This window comes from Penaeus vannamei, chromosome 26 (assembly GCF_042767895.1).
Source record: "Penaeus vannamei isolate JL-2024 chromosome 26, ASM4276789v1, whole genome shotgun sequence".
Classification (NCBI taxonomy): Eukaryota; Metazoa; Arthropoda; class Malacostraca; order Decapoda; family Penaeidae; genus Penaeus; species Penaeus vannamei.
The window spans coordinates 34,041,876-34,068,094 of NC_091574.1; the positions used below are offsets into that span (position 1 = coordinate 34,041,876).

The 26,219-nt window shown below is 52.3% G+C and overlaps 1 protein-coding gene across 1 annotated transcript in view; it reads right to left on the bottom strand.

Annotated features, from left to right (window-relative positions):
• The window catches only part of LOC113812456 (uncharacterized), a 504,081-nt gene that overhangs the window by 19,089 nt on the left and 458,773 nt on the right, over positions 1–26,219 (bottom strand). The window contains exons 17-21 of the mRNA XM_070139852.1: positions 25,980–26,145; positions 25,332–25,621; positions 24,611–24,934; positions 23,239–23,344; positions 6,912–7,034 (exon numbers count right to left, since the gene is read on the bottom strand). Coding sequence (XP_069995953.1) covers positions 6,912–7,034; positions 23,239–23,344; positions 24,611–24,934; positions 25,332–25,621; positions 25,980–26,145 — 1,009 coding nt within the window. The remainder of the gene's footprint in view (positions 1–6,911; positions 7,035–23,238; positions 23,345–24,610; positions 24,935–25,331; positions 25,622–25,979; positions 26,146–26,219) is intronic.

Sequence of the window (26,219 nt, forward strand, 5' to 3'; positions counted from 1 at the left end):
GCACGACTGGTTCAGATCCAAGCGAGTACCTCCCCCTACCCCGACCCCATCTTCCTCCCCCCCCATGCCCCCCCCCTTCCATCCTAGCTTTCTCAGAAGTGTCATGAGGAATTAGAAACCTTCCGGCTCGGCTCATGACCCGGTGTCGTGGCACTTTTCCGTACCTTCGCGACGGCCGCGAGTGAAAACTGCACGATGAACACTGCTTCGTACTTTCACCCGCAAAGTGCTTACAGGAGGCGGGGGGAGAGTGAGAGCGAGAGGGGGAGGGGGAGGGGGAGGAGGAAGATGATGAAGATGAGGTGGAGGAGGAGGACGAAGAAGATAAAGAAGAAGAAGAAGCAGAAGAAGAAGAAGAGAATAGAAGGTGGAAAGGAAGAAAAATGAAAAGTGTGATAAGGAAAAGTAGGGAAAATAGGAAGGAAAAAGAAAGAACAAGATGAAAAAGCGACTATGACGTCGAGAAAACAAAGAGGTGCGAAGAGAGCGATCACAAGAGCGAGTAATAAAACCCGGACGCGGCGAGTGCCACCTGCATCCCCTGAGGCCCCGACCGCGCCAGCCTTCCCCGGGGGCACCGGTACCACCCACGCCCTTTCCCACTAGACCCTCTGCGGCGCGAAGAGAAATCTCACACTAGCCATATGGCTTATTCGTTGTAGGCTTAAAAGAAATTCTCACCGAAAAGACGATAATTATTATGTTTTTTCTCCCTCATCTTCCACACCCTCGCCCGGCCCCCTGCCACTCACGCCAGGTCACTGCAGGTCGCCCCTGAAACACGAGACCTGCGAGCTTACCACGAGACATCGACCTGCCTCTGGCCTCAGCCGTGTCGCCGCGGCCACCTGCCCTTCCTCCCTCACTGTCACATTGATTGCCTTCTGCCCCGGGTGGCTGTTTGTTGCTGCTGTTGTTGTTGTTCGTATCACTGGTATTGGCTTCTCTGATTGTGTGTGTGCATGGCAATGTCAATGTTAGTAGTGCGCGGCCGTGTGACGTCAAGATTTGTGCGTGTTAATATCAGTGTTGTTGGTGGACTTGATATTTATACAGCTGCTTCCGTACTGCTGTGGCGACGCCAGCGATACCAGTGACCGCAGAGGTGTCAGTTCACCTTGTCATACCTCTTCACGCCGGGTTACAGTTAAATCGTTTCTCGTTTTTCAGCCACCGCCTTGTCTGTTTCTGTGATTATTTACTTTCATTTCAGTCAGACACGCATGAAAGGTCAACGACAATTCGAAGCTGACGTTATTCACGCCTCGTCAAGCCACGAAAGTGCAGGAAATAATAAAAGTGGAATCTCCAAGCCTGCACTTGCCGAAGCCTTTGCACGTGGCACCGCGAGAACCCCAGGCTTTGGAGGGGAGGGAGGGGGGGGGCAAGCACACACGTGCCAGGCGCTTGATCCAGCTTTCTCCAATTCTAATCGTTAGAGCACATACTCCGCTTGTATACATCGACGTAGCCAACAACCAACGCAGTAAATATGCCCGAACCTTGAGAAAGGAAAGGACGGGGTGGGGGCGAGTGGGGGGCGGGGGCGTGGTCGAGTGCCGTGGTAACAAGGCTCCTGCCTATAAACGTGATATTTAGACGAATAGGACTTGCGTGCCTTCCCTCTACGCCTCGCCTCCTGACCTATATCCCAGTCCCCTTCGATAGGTCACCGGCAATGGCTGGGTTGCATGTCGGGCCCTCTCTCTCCCCTCGCTCATAGAAGGGGAGAACATCTATCAGGGCAGAAAGTACACCGAGCCTTACTCAAGCTCTTGTGTTGCCAAGTGGACAAAGCGAGGGGAGGGGGGGGGGGGGGGGTCATAAGGCATACCCGGCCGACCTTAAACTCTTTTTCCCCCTTGTGAGCACACACACATCCCTATGAATGACGCATTCTCGTCTCCTCGCTTTAAGAACTTAACCCCCTTTCCGTCCCCCTCACCCCCACCGGCCATTACGTACACTAAGAAGCGTTCTGTGCACTACTTCCCCCTCCCCCTCCCCCGACCGACGCCTCTGAAACAACGAAGGCTACAGCGTAGTATCTCCGAATTCCCATCCCGTGGCGTAACCTCCTCCTCGCCTCCCACACCGACGTCTCTGGCAAGGCGATCGCCCTCCCACACACCTCCCACACCGCGGCCCTTACCAACACCACACCGTCCCTTAATGAAGCTTTTTGCCGATGAATAAATGAATGTGATCAACCACAGGGACGCTGTCCCGCCCGGATTCCGAAGACGGGGGCAGGAAATTCACACGGTCACGGCGAGCGTTTCGTAAGCTTCCTCACTGCACTCGGCGCCGAGGCTACTGGCGAGGGACCCTGGGAAGTGCCACCGGGGAGCGATCACTTCAGTGACAAGCCGCGATCGCATATCAAATGCCACTGGCGGTGTCATCGTCTCGATCTGTAATATCACTAATACCGCATGTCATTACAGGCGTAAGCATCGAACAAGGCGCTTCTGCAATCATGTTATCAGCCCACTTTCCGCCCGTCACCCGCCGAAGGAGAAAGAGTTCCATCTCGATCCCGAAGAAGTCGACTCCGAGTACCATCACACAGTTCGAGAGTATCTGTGGGCCTCGAGGCACCAGCAGCGGCGAGCAGGTCTGCGCGAGGACCGTCCAGGCGAGGCACTGCCCGTGGCCCGTGAGTGCCACCCATCGCCCCCGCGGCCGGGCCTCCCTCTCCTCCCCTCTGGGCTGCAACCTGCACGCCGCCACAGGTCATTGACATTTCTTCCTACCGAAGGGGCGTGTGGGGGCGGGAGCGGAGGGGCGGGAGGGGGATCACTAAACAGACTAGTAATAGAGGCACCACACAACCCTCCCCGCGTTTGCGTGACCTTTAGCTATGAAAGAGCGAATCTTGAAGCTCAAGCACAGTGAAGTCCGGACAGTGCCAGGCTCAACGCAATACGCAGTCAGGGGAGGCAGCGGCTGCGGTGTCACCTAACAAGATAATCGCATGATAATGGCCAATTCGCCACAAGCTGCACTGCCATCTCTAACCACGCATTTTCAATCAGACCAAACTTTCTCTTGTCCATTTCGCATATCACTCGCGACGAATTAACCGACTGAAGACACTGGTACCACTGCCCAGGCTACACATTCCGTCGCTGATGTGTTAACCTCCCCGGGAATCGAGTTGGAGCTCATGGACGGAGCCTCGTGCAAGCAGGGGCCATTCGGCACTTGTGAGAAAGAACACCCTGGCGCCTTCCATGTGCCTTCTCTGCGCAGATCTTTCTAAGTGGTGTCGTGTGTACATCCTACTACTATGTTTCTTCTACAAGCCGTATAAGGTCTTGTCGGGGCGGCTAATATGTACCCCTATAGATCACATGTACGTTTCATCCTTGACCGAGGACTTGAATCGCATTTCCGGAAGCCTCACCGTTACACCCTTGAGCGAACCCCTACACAACACACATACACCCAACGTACACAAACCCGTACGCATACACCCACACCAGCGCTACTCCACGCGCACACACTCCGGCGCTGCTCCCTATACTGACAGCGCCGTGTGATGAGAGAAATCTTACAACGGCCCTTTCGATAACCGCAGCCGCGTCTTGCCATATCTCCTCTTCTTTTTTTTTTCATTCACCGCTTCTTGTCCGGGCGTTTTGCGATACGCCATTCGTCTGAGATCCTGGCTTCCCGTCACACTTTTCTCTCGCTTATTCGCCGTCTTTCCAGCACGACACCATGGCAGAGGGAGAGACGGCCCCCCCTCCCCCAGTTCATAAAATAATAACGCAAGAACTTTTCCGGCCCGCGGTTCTGCCCTTCGCGTCACGGCTGGAGCGACGTCAACACCACTACTGTAACACCCCGCCACCCCCTCCTGCTCCCCCCTTCCCTCACACAGTCAACAACAGGGGGACTCCCGCACCCGCGCCGAGGAAACACTACTCCGTCCCCCAAGCAAGGCGGAGTGAATGAATAATGGGGGAGAACAAAGCTGCGGGCGAGGGGAGTCTACTACGGGGGGAGGGAGTCGGGGGCGGCTGGGGAGGGGGAGGGGTAGGGGTGGGGATCTCGGAAAAGAACGGAAGCTCATTTCAAATGATGATCTACCTGCCCCACCCCCTTCCCACCCCCGTGTGTCGCTCGGATGCGCTTCCACATTGGACTGTATCTTGGATAATCCTTCAAGAAACCTATAGACTCGCGTGCAAGACAGCCACGTCCCCCTCTTACCTTGAAGAACTACAAAACGTGGACACAACTTATCAAAACTGTAAACACTTAAATAAAACGGCCAAAAGGAGCGAACTTATAATGAAATACAACAGCAATAAGTTAGAATATAGTAACTTACATAAAGCTCCCGCATTCCTGTGGCTGAGCCCCCATGCCACGACGTAGATGACGACCCTCCGAACGTTACATAAAACCGTAACAAAAGCCTTGTCACAACGTCACGTCGCTCCCATAACCCTCCCCCCCCTTTCTAGCCTCTCGCTTTCCCTGACCTTTATTGATATTCTCTTCTCTGGCGCCGTATTATCCCTCATTTATCACTCTGTCCCTGTATCCTTGTTTCTGCTGCTAATCGATCATAAGGTCTGATTATTCTTTACATTGTGTGTGTGTGTGTGAGTGTGAGTGTGTGTGTGTGTGTGTGTGTGTGTGTGTGTGTGTGTGTGTGTGTGTGTGTGTGTGTGTGTGTGTGTGTGTGTGTGCGCATGTGTGTCTGCGTGCGTATATATATGTATGTATGTGTGCAGTTGTGCTTGCAACTGTACGAGCGAGCTTGAAAAGCGGTGCCGAGGAGCCATATGCTTAAATGCGCCAAATACCCAAGTGACCCCAGTTAAACCACCAGTTAAGCCCCGATACAGTGAATCCTTAAAATCCCCTTGAATTTGGAGAATCCGCCCCTTTCTCTTCCCCCGTCGGCCAAGATTCAGCGCCATCCCGACCCGTGCCAAGCCGAGCAATGGCCGTTTCACCAAGAAGTGTTCTTACATCACCAGAAAAAGGAGAAGAGGGCGTGAGATACATAGAGAGATAGAGTGATAGATAGACTGGGAGAGATAAAAAAGAAAAAGAAAGAAAAATGGGAGGGAAAGATAGAAAGATAGATAGATAAATAGATAGAGAGATAGAGAGATAGATAGATAGATAGAGAGAGAGAGAGAGAGAGGGAGGGAGGGAGGGGGGGGGGGAGGGAGAGAGGGAGAGGGGGAGAGAGGGAGAACATTGAGGGAGAGGCTGGGAAAGAGGGAGAGGGGGGGGAGAGGGAGAGGGGGGGAGAGGGGAGAGGGGAGAGGGGAGAGGGGAAGGGGAGAGGGAGAGAGGGGAGAGAGAGAGAGAGAGAGAGAGAGAGAGAGAGAGAGAGAGAGAGAGAGAGAGAGGAGAGAGAGAGAGAGAGAGAGAGAGAGAGAGAGAGAGAGAAAGAGAAGAGAGAGAGAGAGAGAGAGAGAGAGAGAGAGAGAGAGAGAGAGAGAGAGAGAGACAGAGAGAGGGAGAGGGAGAGGGAGAGGGAGAGGGAGAGAGGGAGAGGAAGAGGAAGAGGGAGAGGAAGAGGAAGAGGGAGAGGGAGAGGGGGGAGAGGGAGAGAGAGAGAGAGAGAGAGAGAGAGAGAGAGAGAGAGAGAGAGAGAGAGAGAGAGAGAGAGAGAGAGAGAGAGAGAGAGAGAAAAAAAACTTTCTACTTTCCCTTTCCCAAGTAATCTACGCCCTACAACCCTCCCCCTAATTGCCCTCAAGTTTCCCCATATCCAGAAGGAAAGTCTCTCTCTCTCTCTCTCCTTCTCCCCCCCCCCCCCCCTCTCTCTCTCGTATTCATCCCCCCCTCTCTCTACCTCAGTCTTTCTTTTTCCCTTTCCCTTTCTCTTTCCCTTCCAATTTTACCTTTCCCTCCCCCTCTCCCTCTCTCTTTCCCTTTCTCTTCCCCACACGGCAACTGGAACAAAACTTGGCCTCGTGGATCAGTCTCGAGTAATGCCAGCAATGCCAGCAGCCTCCCGAGCGCGTGGCACTGACGCCTGGCACCCCCGTCACGAGTGTATATATAAGCGATGTCGTCAATGGCACCCTCGACCCGCCCGACCTCGCCTTCGGCACTGAAGTCTAGATGCTCCGGTTGCGGCAAATTAACTAAAATGTGCAAACATGAAACTTCAGATGCAGGATTACTTTTCTTGATGTGCCACGAGTATGACGAGTTATTTTGCATACAGATTTTTGACAACTTCGATTCCTTTGCTTAGTATTAAATAATTATAGTATAAGGCACGCATTCAAATAAAAAAGATAAACAAAAAAATAAATGACATAACTGACGTTCAGCGCAATGCTAATTTAAACCAACTAAAGTCTAACGTCAATATTCTTAAGTTAGCCCCATAATACCCGTTTTCTTTTGAACTTACTCCATAGCAGAAAATGGGAATTACAACATGCTGGACAAACTTCTATATATAGCTTCGAGAGGAATGAACATGGAGACAACACTGACGTTCTTACTTACTACAGTGAAACAAACGCAGGCAAACAAGTTAGGACACTCATCAAAAATAGTAGACACCGTTACGCATATCCAGTTACAGCGTAACCGTCATGCAACCTGCTTAGCCACAGCATGACAATGCTGCAAGGAGCAACTGAGATGCCACAGACTTCCTGACCTAATTTCTTCTGTCAGGTGTCTTGAGTGTTTGCCAAATAGCACAGGGCTTACAACATCAGTTTCAGTATATCAACAACACTCAGAAAGAAAACGAAGCATGCGAGATCAATTAACATATGGAAATTAATACTGTATAAAATAAACATAAAAAATCACGCAACCAAACTGTAACTAAAAGTGTTAACAATGTGTGCGCGCGCCCACACAGACACACACACATACAAGCACACGCGCCCGCAACATGCATGGCTAACCTTGAGTTTCCCTGAGAAGCTTAGTGACCTTAGGGACCTTCCTCGCCCCTCGAGCTCCTGGCAGGGGCGGGGACGAGCTGAGTTCCTGGGGCACTGGGGACTCCTCCGAGGCAGACCCCCAGCCTACACACCACCACCAAAGCACCCAGTGTGAATGAGTGTGAGACAGCGAGACAGGGGGAGGAGGGGGGAAGAGGGAGGTTCTTTTAATTAAATGTGCTTTAGTGTGGAGGCCTGAAACAGCACACTGTGGATTGTGCTAAAATGCTTGCAGTCGCATCACTACCTGGCTACTTGGGCTCTGAATACTAATCTTAATCTAAAGAACTAAGAGGAAATCTATTATTGTTTGCATACCAAAACGAGATGCATAGAAGAAATATGGATTCCAGAAATCACTAATCAGTTTGAAGAATTTAACTAAAATGTTACATTTGATAATCCATTGTGTACATCAAATATTAGTAATCACATGTTTAAAGAAACAAAATTTCAACAAAATATAACCAAAATTTAATCAGTTACCAGCATAATGGTACCAGCATTCAAAAGCCAAATGTTAACCCCAAGCAAGAATAATAAACAAAACATCCACAACACTTTTGCTTAGCCAAAAACGACCACAGAGTCTGCGAGACTTACTATTGACAGTGATGGACCTGTCGAGGTCATAGCCCCCTGGCCCCTGAATTATCGTATCGGACTCGGTGGGGTCCTCGGGGTCGTCCGAGTCCGTTAGGTAAACGGGGTTGATTTGATACATGTCCCTGAATGTCCTAAAGCTGCAGTCCACCTGCTGGGGCTTTTCAGAGCCCGAGTCCAGCCCTGCTTCAAACCTTAACGCCCTCAGACTTTCTGCAGGGTCCATCTTGTCTGGGGTTAGTTCCTGCTGCAGCGGGCAGCCCTCGAAGATCATGTCCGGCTGCGCGTAAGGGGCGGGAATGACACTCGCCGATGCGGGTTCCTTCGAGGCGGGGGACCTCGAGCGGGAGCGGGAGAGGGACATCTCGTCGGAACCTTGGACTCCTGAGCTAGAGGCTGGAGAGGACCCTGGCAGGGGTGACTCCTCCCGCCCTCCCCGTGGACTCTCTCCACTCGTCAGAAGGTGCTCCTCGGCGCCTTCATCGCCCTCATCCCGCCCTCCCCTCGCCGTCGGCCTCCCTCGCTCCCGCTGGAGCCGCGGGCCCACTATCTCTTTGATCCTCGAGCGGATGTCTGAGCCGTTCGCGTCATTATCGCCCGCAGAGTCCTGCAGCGTCTCACTATCCTCGTTCACTAAACTGTCCACCACCAACTTCATGGCGTCGTCTGAGAAAACGTCGTCATGGTCACTTTCGAAGAGAGGCGGAACACTGAGTGGCGAGTCCTGGCTACCTACACTCATACCCACACCCACTGTGGGAGCCAGATATGATGGCAAGAGGGGTCCCATGCGAGACTCACCTGGGCGACAAGAACACGGTCCCTCGTACACTATCTCTCCCGCAGGCACGTCGGGGCCTGCTTTCTCCAACTCGTTCTTCCCCCTCCCATTCACAACCAAACTTGTGTCTTTTGATCTTGAGCTCCACTGATCTGGTTTGGAATTGAAGTCTGAGTCTGTGTCATAGGAATATACGAGATTTAACGACTGAGTGCCTATAACCTCCGGGAAAGACCGAACATAATCATACGAATGGGGTAAGCTTTCCGCACATGAACTATCCTTAGCATCTGTGTACGCCGAATTATCACTACTGTCAATGGGACTCTCTGACAAGTCATGACTTTTTTCTTTAGCTAACTGACTCCCTTCTAAGGAAATCCCAATGAGAGGCGTGCTCGCAGCCCACACCTCACATGCTGAGGTTGTTTCTTCCGAAGTCTTCTGATCATAAGGCAGTTGCGGTCCCTCATCACTTGACTCACTATCACCTACGAATTCCGTTTTTGCCTCGAGGGGCTTCGCGGTCTCCTTAGCCTTCACTACGTAGAAATCTTCCTTCTCGTGAACACTGTGGAAGTCGCTCTCGTCCTCGTCGCTCGCAGCTGTCACCTCAATGGCGACTTTGGGCGGAGGTGGGACGATGTTGCGGCTGATCCAGAGGGCCTCGTCTTCGATATTGACCTCGGGGAGATTGGAAACGCCACCATCAGCTGCAGTACTGGAGTTGCACTCATCCCCTGCGGTTGCAAGAGAATCTGTTCCGGATGGAAACATAACCAGAGTCGTCTCTGAAGAGCTTTTGGGTAGCGCCTCCAGGCTGGCCTCAGTGCACGTTTCTGTGAGCAGGTTTGACGTGTCCTCCACGATCTCAGACTCACACAGCTCTTTCCCAAATGAGAGCGAAAGGGGGTCCTGGTATTCCTTCATGAATCGCTCTCGTTTCTCCTTCCAGCTTCTTCCGCGAACCAGCTTCGGCCTCCCTAGAATGTGTTCTGGCACTGGTGCTGGTTCGGCGATTACTTCTCTTTTATTTTTCTTGCCCTTTTTCTTCCCGTTCTTCTTTCCATTTATCTGACTCTCTTTCCCGCTCTCTGACTTCCCTACGCAATTCACTTCCTCCTGGCCGTCAGACGAGGGCGAGGAGCTGTCAGGCTGGACGTCGGAAACGGCTAAAGTATCTTTCTCATTTCTGGCACTCTTGGTATGAACGTCGTCATCTGGTGCCAAACATGCCTTCTCACCATCACCCCTTACTTCCACAGCGTCCTGGCTCTGTGATGACAGCGTGTCACAAATAGACGATGTCCTGTCATTGCTGCTGCTGCTGAGATCAAGAGGTTCGGAGTCACTCTCCACCAGGAAGTCCGCAGTGCCAATGCACTTGTCCTCGCACGGCACCAACTCTCCGTCAGATTCAGTCTCAGAGCTGCAGACGGATGCGGCCTTCCTTTCTTGACACTCGTATCCTATCGAGACCTGAGGCGACCCAGGCCTGTCCCAAGCATACGTGCGCTCGGGGCGTGGCAGAGGTCCGACAAACACCCGAGACTGTGTCTTCTGGGGGGGACTTCCGTCCATCACAACAGGACTCATGGTCTCCGGTGACGCTAGAGGAACAGTCTCTCCCTTGCCTGGCCTCTTCTCGAGGGCCATGAACACGACGTCGATGTCTTCCTTGGTGATAAGGTCGTCATCCTTCTCGCCGCTGTCTTCCTCTATGCTTGGCTGGTCTACTAGAGTCCTGTCTTCCTCTTCCTCCCGGCTTCCCTGCTGGTTTTCTTTCCCTTCTCCTTGTGAATCCTTTTCATCGCCTCCCTCGCTCGCTTTATCAGGAGCCGGGAGATTCCCTTTCCTGCATTCAACAACCTTATCACCACTTCCATTTTCGCTGCTGCTTCCGCTGGGCTCCGTCTCCCATTCATCGTCGTCGTCAACACAGGTCTCCTCTTCCCCGTCAATAAAGGGAATTTCCACACTACTATTGCCTTCGTTATAAACCGAGATACTGAGTGGTATAATGTCTGCTCCGAGAACGGGCGTATTGTCACCTGAATTCCTGCCATTATCTTCAGCCTCCGACGCACCTCTTCCGACATCATCCACGCCTGGAATAGCTTCACCGTCGCCGCCTCCGTCACCAGCCTTGTTCGGGGCTTTTCCACCGAGAGGCTCTGACCGGAACTCGTCACTCGGCCTGAACCACTGGATACTCTCGTTGGGTTTGTCGCTCTTGGGGGAAGTCAGCGGGCTCTCGACGTCCAGGCCCTCTCCTAGATCCAGAAGGCCGTCCATTGTTGACAGCTTCACTCCGCAGTCGATGATATCATCCTCGTCTATGACCAAATCCCCGCCATCCGCATCACTCAGGTCCTCCCAGCTGTCAATCACATTCTCGTCCTTCTCCGAGGTGTTACTCAAGTCAAAGGTCACTCTCAGCCCTTTATTCCCCGAGCCCCTCGAATTGGGCTCTTTCAGGAGTCCTGGGATCTTCGTCTTTCTCTCACGAGCAGACTGTGGCTGCGCCTGCCCCGGGTCTTCTCCCGCCGCCTTTTCCGCACTCTCCTCCGTCTCTGAACTGTCCTTGCTTTCGTTATCTTTCTGCTCCTTTTGCGATTCCTCGCCCGTGGCTTCAGGTTCTCTGGTCTCCTCTACGATCGTCTGAAGCTGCTGCACGGGGTCCATGTAATTAATTTCAATGTGCCTAAAGGTTTCAGAGTTGTCGGCCTCCGCTTCTTTGAGGATCTCTACGCCTTTAGGCTTCGGTTCAGCGGGGCTGCCTTCTGCTTCATTGGTTACAGAAAGTTCACCGAGTTCGTCCTCCGACTGCTTTGGCTCCATATTTTCTGATGGCTTTACCTGAGGCTCACTAATCTGTTCTGATTGATCAACTATACCTGAATTATGCAGATCTTTTTCATCTGCTGGTTCTTCTACAGTCTCAAAACCTGCAGACGATGGTTCTATGGAAACGGCTTCTGGTTCTTCAGAAGATTCGGAATTGTTAATCAACGGCGTGGCAACGGAGTTCACTTCTTTGCCATTTGTTTCCGATGACGGTTTCTCAGTGTCAATTCCCGGTTCCTCCCGAGGGTCAATGGATGATTTCGATTCCCCTTCAACGGCGCTGTCCCTCGCTGGCTCCGAGAGCGGCGCTGGTTTCCCATCGGCCTTCACGCCGTTAGTGAGAGGTCTACTCGCGGGACTCGCCTCCTCCGCTCTGGGCGCGGGCTCGGCGCTCCTCGGCCCCCCCGGGCTCCCGCGACCCTCGGGGCTCTCCGCTTTGGCCTCGGCGTCACCCCCGCCTTGGGCCCTGTCCCTCGAATTCTTCCCCTTGGACTTGGGTCCTCTCGATTTCCCCCGGTGATCCTTGACGGGCCCGGGGATCTTGCTCTTCCCACCGGGGCCGGCAGCCGTCCCTGGGTGACCGGGCCCCTTGGGCTCCCCCGCGAAATCCTCGAAGATGAAGCTGGGGTCCGCCTGACGCCTGGCAGCGCGGGAACCCTGGCGACGGTGTGCCATAGTCGAAGGTTCGAGCGACGGTTCTCTGTCTCACTTTACACAACTTCCCGCTAGGCACACGTCCAACCGCCGCTCACTTGTCTCTCATTGCTCTCTGTCACTTTCACAATGATTATCTTTTGTTCAACTTCATATCATATCTACAACAGAATGCACACATTAAAACACCTGCAAAAACCCGCGCCCCGCCCCTACTCTCGGATCCGTGTCCACATTACGAAATCGAACTGAATATCAGCAGCGACCCTTTTTAAACAACATTAATCACGATAATACTACAACGTTACTGCCATTTCCTAAATTGCTTTTAACGGTTGATAACTTCAGAACTTAACGGCTGAGGCGCTCGGCAACCCTTTGACCCGCGAGGCATGTGGCGCGGGCAGGCGGATGTCGCTGCGAGGGTGCCACCCTGCCCCGCCGTGCCCGTCAGCGCCTTCATACCGGAAACACGGCGGAACGTCATGCCCCTCCTCGGCCCGCTTTCAGGCTGACGCATGCGCATGCCTGAGGACACGCGGCCTGACTCGCATATTCTAAACGTTCCCTACGTCATCTATCGTAATACAAACAAAAAAACAAGCACACATACACATACACATACACATACACACACAAACACTCACTCACTCACACACACACACACACACACGCCCTCCCTCACTCCCTTCCCTCCTCCGGCCACACAATCCCAACCCTCGAAGTAGCGCACCAAAGGGTTAGGCATCGCGCCCTCCCACCCCCCTCCACCTCCCCCCTCCTCGCCCACCCGCCCAGGCACCACACATACGAGGCATAAACACTAACGAGCGTTAACCGTCAATCACTGCCTCGTGACGTCGGCTGGGTAGCGGGCACAGGAGGGGGGGGAGGGGGGAGGGGAGGCGGCGGCCATGAGGGTATGTTACACGTAGTTGACAAGTCTGCACGAATGAGGAGTGTACGCAGGGAAGATTGTGTGTGTGTGTGTGTGTGTGTGTGTGAATGAGGGAGGGACGGAGAGTGATAGTATGTATATATATGTATGTATGTATGTATGTGTATATATATATATATATATATATATATATATATATATATATATATATATATATATATATATATATATATATAGAGAGAGAGAGAGAGAGAGAGAGAGAGAGAGAGAGAGTTTGTCTATATATGTATATTATTTATCTATATATAAATGTCTGGGGGGGTATAGGAGTGCATAAGAGTGAGTGCTTGTGTGTGTGTGTGTGTGTGTGTGTGTGTGTGTGTGTGTGTGTGTGTGTGTGTGTGTGTGTGTGTGTGTGTGTGTGTGTGTGTGTGTGTGTGTGAGAGAGAGAGAGAGAGAGAGAGAGAGAGAGAGAGAGAGAGAGAGAGAGAGAGAGAGAGAGAGAGAGAGAGAGAGAGAGAGAGAGAGAGAGAGTTCGTGGGGGGAGGTGAGAAGTATTCGAAGAGACTTGGAAGACGGGGAGGCAAGAGGGAGTTATTTACACACATCCTAAGGGGGGGGGGGGGCGTAAGTGGGGGGTCAGTGACGCAACTCGGCGACGCGTGATGCATGGGCAAGGCCAGCTTTTGTAGTGACGGGGGGGGGGGGGGGGGGCGATCGGACAAGTCGCTGGCAGGGAAGTACTAATCACAAATGAATACGCATTGCAAGCGTGTTGAAGACCGGACAGGAAATCGAATCGTAACACGCCAGCGAACGCGAGTACATCCTGGTAAACCCGAATGACTGATGCGCTGACCGATTCGAAGGGACACTTCCCCGCGGTGCTCGGCGAGTGCATACGACACAGGCCTTGGGGATGCAGGCAGGTGCGACCCGCTCTAAAATTGGCACGGAGGCCTCGCAACGCCGCGCCCGGGCTCGCTGCTGATATTCCTTTACGTAACTTGGGCAGCAACAGTACACACACGTCTCACTCTGCCGCACTTTGTTAAGCACTGTTCACTGTGATCATCTACACGTCTCCCTTGTGGCAAGTTCTTGCACATGGGCAACGCTAATGAGTCGTGTTTCTGCGTCTGGTGCAGGCGACGCCTTGTACACTTTCAGATCGTTCTGGCAGCGCCATGGGGCTCTGGGCACGAGCGTGGCACTCACCTGATGCTACCTAAGGCACAGCAAACTCAACACTGGCATCACGTGGCTCCGTGAGTGCCAAGTGCTGGCCTCGGGGAGGTAGCGCCAGTCCTGTTTGGGAGCAAAGTCCCCAGCAGTGCCGCCAGGAGACATCCACTGCTATAATGAACGTCTCTTCGTATCTGCCCCAAACACTCTTATCTCACTATCGCACAGTTATTTAATGATAACCTTAATACGATAACAAATTAGCCAGCAAACACACCGGCCATATGAACGACAGAACGACTTCTTGTCCACGCAGCCTGTCACGGCGGCGGCGGGCGTGTCCCCACTCAGAAGATGCCTCGCACACGCACTCCCTCCACGTGCCACCGCTGCAAGTACCACGACCACACTACCGCGAATGTACTGGTTTTGGCGCGCACAGAGCGGGCGGCGCGGGCACGTCCACCAGCCTGCTCAGACTGCAAGTGTAGATTCAAACCCTCGCGGGGTGGCGCCGTGCCCAGCTGCCGGCAACACTGCGTCCCTCAGACATTCCCTGTCACCTCCACGCGCTTCTACGCATCGGGCGTGGAACGAGCCTCCGCAAACACACCGCCCCGCACGATGGAAGTCAACGACAGCGACGTGTTATGAAGCAATTACACGCATTAAGTAGAAAGTAATCACGCACTTGGCACATGCGGTCTGATTCACTCCCCGCCCCCTCCCGCCATGACGTCACCGCAGCTCTTATGCGGGGTGCCAGTCCATGCCCTTCAGTCCCCCGGCCAATATATTCTCGGACATGTTTACGTGGTATGAATTTCTGTTTGGTCTTCAGTATTCAAAACCCAAAAGCACCCAAGTCGAATCAAAACAGTAAAATTTCTAGAACTTCGCCTCAAAGTGCCTCGTAATGCCCCGAGGCTCCCGTTTTCTTTGTTAACCGGTCACTGAGTTATTTTTTCTCCCAACAACGGCTTCGCGGACGAGGATGAGGACGCGTGGGCGGCGAGGGAAGTGAGTCAGGAAACATGTCGGAGCCGGAAGCACACCGCCTCATACGCAGGACGGCGTTCGAGATCGACCCCGACACGCCCCGGCACTGCAACCGAGCAGCGATGCATGTCACAACTCGCGCATTCAGAGGCTGCAAGGTCAGCGTTGTGAGGCTGGGTGTCTCACTGCCTTGTGACTCACGACATCCTTGTGGCGCTCCTTGCCACCACACCAGATACTCCTTCCCCTCTGCCTTCGCTTCCCCTCCCTCGCGCGACGACGGCGCCCCCTCGCCCTCTCCTCTCAGGGGGAAAACTGAATGACATCATGCAGTCTGCGGTTCGTGTGCCTCGTCGACGCCCCTGTCTCGAGGCTTCTATGCCATATCTTCAACGAAGCATCACATTAAAAAAAGCCCATGAACATGACGCATAGTTCACCCGTGGCGCGGACCCCTTCAGCGGCCCACGGACATGATGCCGGGAGGGACGGCACCCATGCGGGAGCGCCAATTATTCTTTTTCTCAGACATAATAAGGCCCAGCACCAATCTAGCAGACTCGCAGGCAAACATAAATAAACGAACATGAAAATGTCTAGTGTATAACTACCGCTTCTCGCTCTTCCTCCAGCGCGAGTGTGATATAATCCGCCGTGTAACTGTCTCCTCACGTCTCGCCGCGAGCAAAGAGATTGATGGGGAGTGCGAGGGGCGGGCGTCGAGGAACGCCCCCACCGCCCACTCCCGCACGTGGCGCTGGCTACCTTACGAGGATTCCCGCGAAAATCTCTGGGCGCGGATTAAGTTATACTTTGAGCGAGAGTGAGAGTGGGAAAATGGACCCGCATCCCGCATCCTCCCTCGCCAGCGCGCTCCTCCTTCCACCACCACAAGGAGGGGCGGCGCGATCCTCCCTCCGCAGAATTAATTGTTCGAGGCTTGCGGAAGAGGGCATGCCTCCCGCATCCTGGCGGCGCGCGTACCTCTTTCCTCCCCTCCTCTGCTCCCCTCGCCGTCCTCTGCGAACCCCGCCTCACGCACTGCTGCCAAGCCCTTCGCCGCAGTGTACAAGGACCTGCCGGGTTCTTGTATGAGACTTGCACCCACTCACGCCGTTCTTGACCTTTGCACTCTAGCTCACTTAGAGCAAGAAATGTGAATAGGTCAGCAGCACATATTAACGAGGCTTGCATGATTGCAGTAAATACTAAATGATTGCGCTCGACAGTAAGTGGTCACAAACGTATGCACTCACACACACCTAACAAGAAAGCCCCTTTGCAAATGTCCTTTCGGAAGAACACTAACTTTCATTACCATAGCCTATGCGTATCTTACGGCTGGCACCCCGGCAGACACAACCAAGATGGTCTTGTTTATTCCCGGCACCGCTCAGTGCCCGCTGCCACCACCGCCGCCGCCGCCACCCACCGGAGGGAGCCCCTCACCCCCCACCCCCTCCTTGAAACCAACCTGCCCCAACCCTAATACCCCTTCTCGAGAGGGTCTGTTGCGGCTCGACCTGTCTTAGGGTTAAGAGGAGCCAGCGAGGCACCTGCGCTCGCGTTATCGGGCTACGCTGGCGACACGGCAGCTCGGGTTGCGTGGGACTGGGTTGGTAACCTGCTCGGAGTTGGGTATGGACTTGGAGGGGGCGAGGGGGAGGGGGAGGGGAGGGAAGTACTTTTACCTAATCAGATCACGAGAGAATGGGACAAGATAACAAGGTATATGAATTGTGAGCCCGCACTTATTAGGATAGGGGTGAAGATAACCCAAGTTACCTCATCCCTTTGAGATCCAATTGTTTTGTCCCAATAAACGTGTCAAAGTACAAAAAAGTGCACAATCGCCCCCTTGAGAGAAGGATATTTGAAGTGGGGAAGATATGGAGGAGGGGATGGGAGGAGAGACCACACGGATGGCGGACTGAGAAAAGGGAACGAAGATAAAACAAGAAAAGGACCAAGGAAACGAACACAGCGAAAGAAACAGAGAACAACGGAACGAGTAATGAAAGAAGGAGAAGAACGAGATGAAAGTTGCAAGGATGAACAGCACGAGAAAAGAGAAGTATGGCAAGACGGTGTGCCTCAAGACAGAGCACGTGACGAGGAGCCGCCACCCCGTCACACTACAGGCTCCCACGTCCCTCCTCGCCCTCGTAATGGAGTCGAGTACAAACAAGTTCCCCCAAAGGGATGTGTATTGTTACCAAACACTTCCTACTTCGAATGCCTCCCCCACCCTCAGGCACAGGGTTTCTCTGCAAGTGTAAACAACTCGCGCGGTAAAACGGGCCTTAAATCTCCGACATGGCATCTCCTCCGTCTCACCGACCCCCCCTCCCCCCCTCCCCCGCAAGAGCTCAAGTTAAATATAGCACGATTTCGTCACGCGCACATTTGGAAGCTGAATGCAAAATCAAGCAATTCCAGGTGGCGAAGGCTTGGGCGGGATCCTGCGCTTGAAGGAGAGGGAGAGGCTGTGACGTCACGACATATTCTGAGCTCTGCAGGAAGAGGTGAGCGCATGGCTATCCCGAGGAGTGATGCTGCCGCTGCCTCTCCTCTCCGCCGAAGGTCGCTGATGCAAGCGATGCTTCGGGGCGGAGACGAAGGCACTGGAGGTCATCCTATATCGAGCCATCGATTGACGACCTTGAGATTGACGCACAGGTGTACCTCCCCGGCTGTTACATCTCCCGCGCCGCCTCCCCTTCGCACTGAAGAAAATCTATCCATAATGTAATCAACACACGAGAATTTCATTGCGTTTTCTCCCGTTTCCCCAAAAGCTGTCTTCCTCACAGCCTCTTCGCAAGATTCCAAACCAGATCAGTAGAGGAGCTTTGCAGATCAAACACGCGAGAATCGAGTCAAGTTCCGCTTTCATATTGCTCTTTGAAAAGGTGACACGCCACTCTTTAGTACGTCGTACACCAGGGGCGTCGCACCGCGCGTGGACCTGTCCCACTGGTTTCACTACAAACCCGACACTCTAAGTCACTCTACACTCCCATGTTGCTACCATACATATCACATGTCAACATCTGCCCCTCCGTTCCACCGTGGGAGCAACACAATATGTGAAATCTATATTGATATTGAATCACTAACAGACGTGCAAGAAAAGTATCCAGGGCTTTAAGAATGAAATAAAAATGATTGCAATGTTGCAGCACAACGCCCGCGTCTGTTCGGTTGTTGCCGAGCGCCAGGAGTCCTGGCATTCCATTCTCCCGTCGCCGTATTGACAACAACACGCCGTCTACTCCTGTTCCACCTCCGCCACTCTGCGTTCCGCCTCTCCGTCACAACCATGCGCACAAAACTACGCGAGTTCACGACTACCTGCAGGGTCGAAGGCCTCCACAGAAACGTTTATTCACACACAAAAGCACAACCTTCTAAGCCGCTGCGACGGCAGTGACCCGCGTGATGGTCCACGTTTTCTATCTGCACTGCCAGGCTGTGCATCGCTGTACAAACACACGTGACGGCATCAGCAGTATCTCTGGCCACACCGACCTCCTCGCGCTGGGAAGGATCTCTGTGGGCGTCTGGTAGGCCCTGCTGCTCCTTACAGAATGAGGGTGGTGTAGGATGTCTGAGGGTTGAGAGGGTAAAGAGGGGGAGGAGCCGCGCCGGGCCGGGAGGGGAAAAGGGAGGGGAGACCACGCTCCTCCGTCAATGACCTGTTTGTTCCCAGGTCCTGGCGGTGGCACGGGGAGGGAGGCAGAAGGAGGAGGGGAAAGAAGGAGAGGGAAGTGAAATGAAGGGTGGAAGAGGGAGAAATATGTGGAGAGGGGAAGAGGATGATGAGGAGTGGGGAAGGAATGAGGAAGATGCCGACTGACTGCAGTCACAACTATCATATGAACACATCTGATTCTCCGCGCAACGGCGGCGTCTCAAATAACATCATGAGACAAAGGTAGGAGGGAGAGAAGGACACTTCTAAGAATCGTGCAAAGGAAAACAGACAGAGGGAAGAGGCAGACGACGCAGAAAGTGCACAAGAGGACACTGCGAGGAGCTGCAGAGCCGGACGACCGCCTCGCCCTTCCCCTGGAGGAGGGCGAGCGCCGCGAGACGCCGAAGGGCACTCACACGGCACAGGCGAGCGAGGGCACCTGGCGCGGACGTGACGCTCCGAGCCGACGTCGCGTCCCGGAAAAGACTGGTCGAGCAGACTTTGCATGCTCAAACTGCCATGCAGCAGCCCCACTATTATTGATCTGCCTCCCCAGCTCCCCCTGCCCCTCCATCCCCTCACTGCCTACCCAGCGCCCCCTCCCCGCCCCCTGCAGTATTCCCCTCCGCCTTCCCGTCCCTCCGGGGCCACACCTCGGAGCACGTGGGCGGATCCTCATTTCGGCGTCCCCTTTCGTAAACAAAAACGGAGAGGAAAATGAAGGTGAGGCGTGACAGCCACACGTGCGCTCACCCCCACCGTGCCCTCGCATAAACAAACAAGCTAACAAGCAAAATAAAAGTGTCAAAACAATAATCTCCCATGAATGAGGGAATGATCCTGGCAGGGGCGGGAGTGGAGCGAGGGTGGGTTGGGCGCGGGGAGCGTGGGTGGCCGTGGGCGGGACAGGTGGGCCGACGCACAACCGTCGCGAGGCTGAGCGTCCGGGGGCGGCGAGGATTCAAAAGCGCGGCTTACGCGGCCCAACTGCCCGAAAATGGGCGTGGTCTACGGCACGAAAGGGAGTCGAGGCCCTCAGCAAGGAGTGCCAGGGACGCGTCAAACATCAGCTGCCTTCGGGGGGCTAACTTGAGGAACGAAATAACTGAAGCCACGACAGGCGACGCTGATCACGCGCTGAAATAGAGGTGAGCTCCCGACTTCAGCACGCGGGAGGAGAGAGTTACCAGTGTGGGATATACTACCGCTGTTGCCGGCGGGGAAGGGGAGGGGTTGTCTCATAATAACTTCCGTAACTGTATTTACGCGTCTAATATCATTAATTTCATGCTGAAGAAAGTATAGATCTATAATACCCACATCGGCAGTTTACTTGTACTCTCTGATTAATAACACAAATAAGATAAGCAATCTTATCATACTGTCATTTATCAAATGCTTACTATTTGTCCCCCTAATGCCTCTCTCTCTCTCTCTCTCTCTCTCTCTCTCTCTCTCTCTCTCTCTCTCTCTCTCTCTCTCTCTCTCTCTCTCTCTCTCTCTCTCTCTCTCTCTCTCTCTCACACACACACACACACACACACACACACACACACACACACACACACACACACACACACACACACACACACACACACACACACACACACACGCACGCACACACGCACGCACACACGCACGCACACGCGCACACACACACACACACACCTACGTTACTTCTCACTTACGTCATTGCTGTAAATACGCTAAGCTGGACCGCTTTTTAAGGGATAGTTTGAATCGCTGTACATAACAATGGCTAGCTAACGGCGTATATATTTCTTCTAACCTGTCTACTTTCTTAATCCTACTTTCATCTCACTTTCTGTTTTTCTTTCTTTCGCTCTCTCGCTCTCGCTCTCTCTCTCTCTCTCTCTCTCTCTCTCTCTCGGGTCTCTTTCTCTCTTCCATTCTCTCTCTCTCTCGCTTCCTCCTCATCTCTCGCCCTCTCTCTCTCGCCCTCTCTCTCTCGCCCTCTCTCTCTCGCCCTCTCTCTCTCGCCCTCTCTCTCTCGCCCTCTCTCTCTCGCCCTCTCTCTCTCGCCCTCTCTCTCTCGCCCTCTCTCTCTCGCCCTCTCTCGCTCTCTCTCGCCCTCTCTCGCTCTCTCTCGCCCTCTCTCGCCCTCTTTCGCTCTCTCTCGCCCTCTCTCGCTCTCTCTCGCCCTCTCTCGCCATTCCTTTTCCCTCACCCCCATCCCCCCTCGGCCAATTCCTACGCGTCACGGGAGCATCTCCATGACGGCAGTGTTGTGGCACAGGGTGGCACTACCTGACAGGAGGCAGATAGAGCTCCGTGCCTGGCGTTCCTGCGGCTTAAGCGCGGCTGACAGCGCAGGCGAGCACACACCAGGGAAATGTGTATCAGTCATTTTAGATCACCGAGAAGGTAGGAGATTTGCCACTACGTGCTTATTGCGCATTCAGTCTTTTTGGCAGCATCATGAATGTGAGGATAGACGTTTCATACTTCGTGATAACATTCAGTATCTAGAGATACTAATCTACTACCTTAGTCGTTCGTAACGTACATGAGTGTGTGAGGAGGGTACTGAAAGTCTTTGTTATGGCATCCCTAGCAAAATGGACATTTCTCACTCAGCATTATTCTTCATAATGAATGTGGGATCCGAAACAATGTATAGCACTTATGAGAACCCTTCAAAAAAACCTTGCAACACCCTTTGTACACCCACATCATCAATTTACAGTCAAACAAGAGCGTTAAATGATAATAGGCATTTTCTTACCACTTCCATACCTCATGTCAACCTACGAGCTACCACATACCAGCTAAAACGAGGCTGGAGTCTTTAATGGCGTTACAGGTCCGAATCCCCATTCCGGCCCCGCGGTGCGTCGTCGCCACTTCGACCACACTCCGCCAGATCGAAAGTATCCTTACGCCGCGACCGCCATGTCTCCACGACCCAGTGTCGGGTTTCCGAGACCTGTTGTATGGGAGCCTTAACAGGTCTCAGGCCAGTTCAAATGTCCTACGACCGAGACATGCCCGGATTCCTTGTCGTGTGACCCAGCGACTCCGAGTAGCGTGTTCTCGGCCGTGTTCCTCGCCTCCGGCATCGAGTGTCACCCTCACAAAGTCACGCAAACACACACAAAGGCCTCAGCATGCCCTCTCGCCCGCCCGTGCTCGTCTCGCGTGTGTTCCGAGCGAGGATCCTCCTGCTGACTAGGCGAGACCAGGTCACTGAGCGTCGTGGCTGCTGGCGGTGCCGTAATGAGCTTTGGGCGGCCCCGCCACAGCCCTGGATGGTTCGACTGTCCCGCCGTGACCGTGGCCATTGCAGGGCTTCACTGACACAACACCCCCGCCAAAGCAGACGACAGAGGCTTCAGCGTCAGCTAAATAGTGAAGGAATTCAGCCTGTTGCTCTTCCTCGAAATATATCAAGTTGCCTAAGCATTAGCCAAATCACAGTCTTCCTATTTGTGCACACAGGAATATACCAACACGACCTCAAAGAAGAGTATCTAACGCAGTCAAACTAAAAACTGGCAACTTGTAAACAAAATCGGATCAGTACAAAGGCCAGCCATTTACACCTTGGCCCGGCAATCCCATCCTCAGACTTACATAACCCCTGGCATATGCGCATACATTTCACTCCCTCCTTGCTGTCATCGCAAGCCCCCGTAAACATTCCAATCAGTCGTCGCCTCGTTCCGGTAACATGTGCTAAACGTGCGCATTTTCCGCCTCTTTCGCGCACCAACTTTGAATCCCCAAGGCCAAGAGACAGTAATTAACGTTACTAAAGAACTGCTATTTTGTAACTCGTTCACGAAGGTCCATAAAAATCACGTTGATTTTTTGTAGCTAACTCAACAATTTAAAAAAATCACGATTTTAAAGGATTATTCAAACAAAAGTTTCCCCTACACGTCTTTCACTACAAACTCCCCCCTTTCTTCTCTCAGCTGGCACCCCATGGATCACCCGCTGCTCAATGTGTACTTAAAAAACATTCAAAGTCATGTCTTTAAACTGAGAAACACCTGGACTTCATCATCCCTGCTCTTCCCTCCCCGTCCCAACCCCTCCCTCGCCTACTCCCCGTCTCTTTAGGCTTATTCAACAACAAGTTTGAATGCTTCTTACGACGAAATTGCCGTAGCTCAGTCAGCAAATATTCACGTTCCTTCGCCTTTTCACGATCTTCGTACTTCCACTTGGTTTCTTAAATGGTACTTTATCTTATATCATAATAACACACAACCAAATAAAACAATCGATCATTTTGCCTTAACATCAACCAGCGGCGAAGATATCCCTTGCCACCAGACAATAATTATCCACCTACAAAATATAAACAACTGAAAGGGATTCTGATGGAAAAACATGTTACCAAAACACCCGGACACTCGCAGCAAAGCCATATAATGGAAGACATTCTAAGAGGATACACCAGCAAACCTCAAGGACGAATCGTCGACAATACCAGAGAATACCACTTGTCGTGAAGAAGTGTGACTTAAAAAAATATAAACAAAGGAAAAATAGAAATAAATAATACAAACTTAAGAGAGAAAAAAAGAAACAAAGACAAAAGAAAAAGAGAGAAGTAAACCCAGCGGCGTAAAACACTCGAAAATCCAGCACTTACTTTGCACTTCCTGCAGCTCGGGTTCCAGCGTCCCCTCCATCTGCAGATGTCGCACGATCTCGGCCAGGCACTTGATGTTGGTCTGCGTTGTGGCCACGAGTTCGGCCTGGCGGGTGACAGGCGAAGAGACACTATGTTATCAGTCCATTCTTACTGATAGTAGTATATATGTATACGATACACTTGTATAATAACCTCTCTGTATCCTCTTACTTCACTGTTGTTGATTTATATATATATTTTTCAAAACAAAAATAAAATACACCTATACTGAACCACGCATTTCAGAGCAACTGTCTATTTTCACCGTTTCAACGACGAAAGCAATAGCTTAAATACACATAAACAACAGACGAGGACGGTTGAAGAAGTGTTAGTGCTTTCAATCTTGATTTCTATGATGTTCGTATCATCCCTCATCTCGCAACCAGCACGCCATCAACACACCAACTGCCGTCCCAGAGCAGGGTGGGCGGGGTGGGCGGAGATGGAAAGCGGCTTCCGGACGCCAAGACAGAAAAACAAAAGCTGCGGACTATTAATTACGTAACCGGAAGTAACGAAACGTGTTACGTAATACCTATTTCCTTGCGTGTACAAATTCGCGAGCGAGCGTATGGGGGTGTGCGTGCGTCCAGCCTGGCGTCGCTTGGCAGAGGCCCCAGTTTCCAGCTGGACCAGACATCTGCCTCGCTGCTGATGCTGGACTGCTGGGCACTGCCTCCGCCGCAGTTGCCACATCGCTTGGGTTTCGCGAATTAAATGCGTTAAACGGCTTCAAATTCCGGAAATCTGTTACGGTAGCTCGTGTGCAGAATGCGGATCTATGACTGGCTTTAAAAACAAAACAAAAATAAATTGGCGATCAGAGCGTGAAAAGATAAACTGCAGCCATCTGGCAACAATGACACATATGTCTGTCTCACCACATGCTCAAGGAGTTCAACTTTCTCCGTGCTATGTAGTCTTACGCTGCTTAAGGAATACATGAATACGATATCGCTGCCAAAAAGGTCAGGTGATAAGCTATATTAGCAATATCGCTAGCGAAAGTAATTGCGATGGGAGATCCTCCAACAGCTACTGCAATGAAGTCTGGCATAGCTAGAAAAAAAAAAATATCCACCTGCCACAAGTGTGAATATGACTAAAATTTGAATAACTTCTAAAGTCTCGCATAAATTGAACTTCACATCTCCACCCTGATGACTCAAGAGTGTCAAGGTCAGCTCAGCCCACTGCTATATAGCGCAAAGAAAACGAGGAAGCTTTATCCCGCCGAGCTCTATCGCTGTTAAAGAAAACGGTGCAGGTGAAGCCTCTATTTCAGGGGTAGCTTAGATAAACGTCAACAACTCCAACAAGTACTCACGTAATCAAGTCCCAGAGCAGCCTCGTTGGAGTATTTCTTGAGGACGTTCTCTGTGACGGTCAGCTGAGATCTGGACTCGTCGATGACATGATGGAGGTCATCCAGGTCGGAGTCAGAATCCAGGTCACGAGCACCTTGCGGGATCAATGATCTCAGCCGACGGTGGTGGGGGGAGCGGCGACCCCTGTGTGGGATGCCCGAGAGGGAGGATGCCCCGTCGGAGTCGATGTACTTCCTGTAGTCGTCTCCGAACTCAAGCAAGCGCCTGGCAGCCTCCTGGTCGATGTCCTCCGAGTAAGGCTCACTGAAGTACTTGTATTCCTGCTGCAATATAGGGAGAGCTATTAGTTATACCAACACAACTGTTGCGATGAAATACTTCTGCGTCTCTTTCTACTTCTTTTTTACTGATGCGAATAAAGTAATAGGAATAATAATAATAATAATAATAATAATAATAATAATAATAATAATAATAATAATAATAATAATAATAATAATAACAATAACTAATAATAGTGATAGCAACAAAAATATTAATAGCAGCAGCAGTAGTAGTACTAACAATAATAATAATAATAATAATAATAATAACAGCAATATCTAAAATAATAACAACAATAACAAAATAATAACAATTATAGAAAAAATAAAAAACATAACCTCGTTGGCGGAGGTACTAATAATAGCAATCACAATCACTACCACCACAATGGCTTACCTGGTAAGGATCCCAAGCCTGTTCCGAGAGGGAGCTCATGTCCTCGTGGGTGTTGAGGGCGTCCTGGTCGCTCTGGGTGGCGCTGCGGGCGGTGTGGGCGGGGCTCCTTGGCACGATGGCCTCCAGCAACGCCGGCGCCGGGCTGGATGGGCGGGACTCGTCGCTGGAGCAGCAGTCGTCGACGGCGAGGGCGCGAGTGTGCAGGCGAGGCACGCCCAACACGCCCCCGCAGTCTGAGACGCACTTCTCGGTGGACGACGTCATGCCGCCCGAGCCCCCACGGCACGCGCCTGAAAGTGGCCTTGGACGTCAGTAAGGTGTCCCTTCGCGGATCAAGATTAAAATATATCAAGCACTCTGAATAGACGATCTTTCTTTCTCGGAAATTCCCTTGGAGGCGTGGGCGGCTATCTTGAAATTAAACGAAAGTGACGCAAAAAACATTTCTAAAGACACGCCCCCTTCAAAAACAAGTCACGCCGACGACATGGTCAAATAACAAGGGGATCATCGTCAACACCTTCCACACTGAACGCCGCCGCCGCACAGTCACCACAAGAACGTCTCCAACAATGTCAACAGCACACTAAAGTTGGCGGCGTCACCCCTTACCCCCTCTGAGCGCCCCGTTAATCCGAAATAACTCACCGGAGAAGGAGGAACTCTTGACGATATGCCTCCTGCAGTGTGAGGCGGTGTCCGAACCCGAGGAGTGTGACTTGGATAGGCGGCGGTTAGGAGACACTTGGTTGTTGTCAGAGCCTCCAGACAGGTTGAGAGCCAAGCCGTCTGATCCGGAATCGGTTCGTCGCCCCTGGAATAAATTAAAAGAAAACGGGTAACTTAGCGAGGCTAAACCGTTTTCTCTAGTCGTTTGAACACTGACTC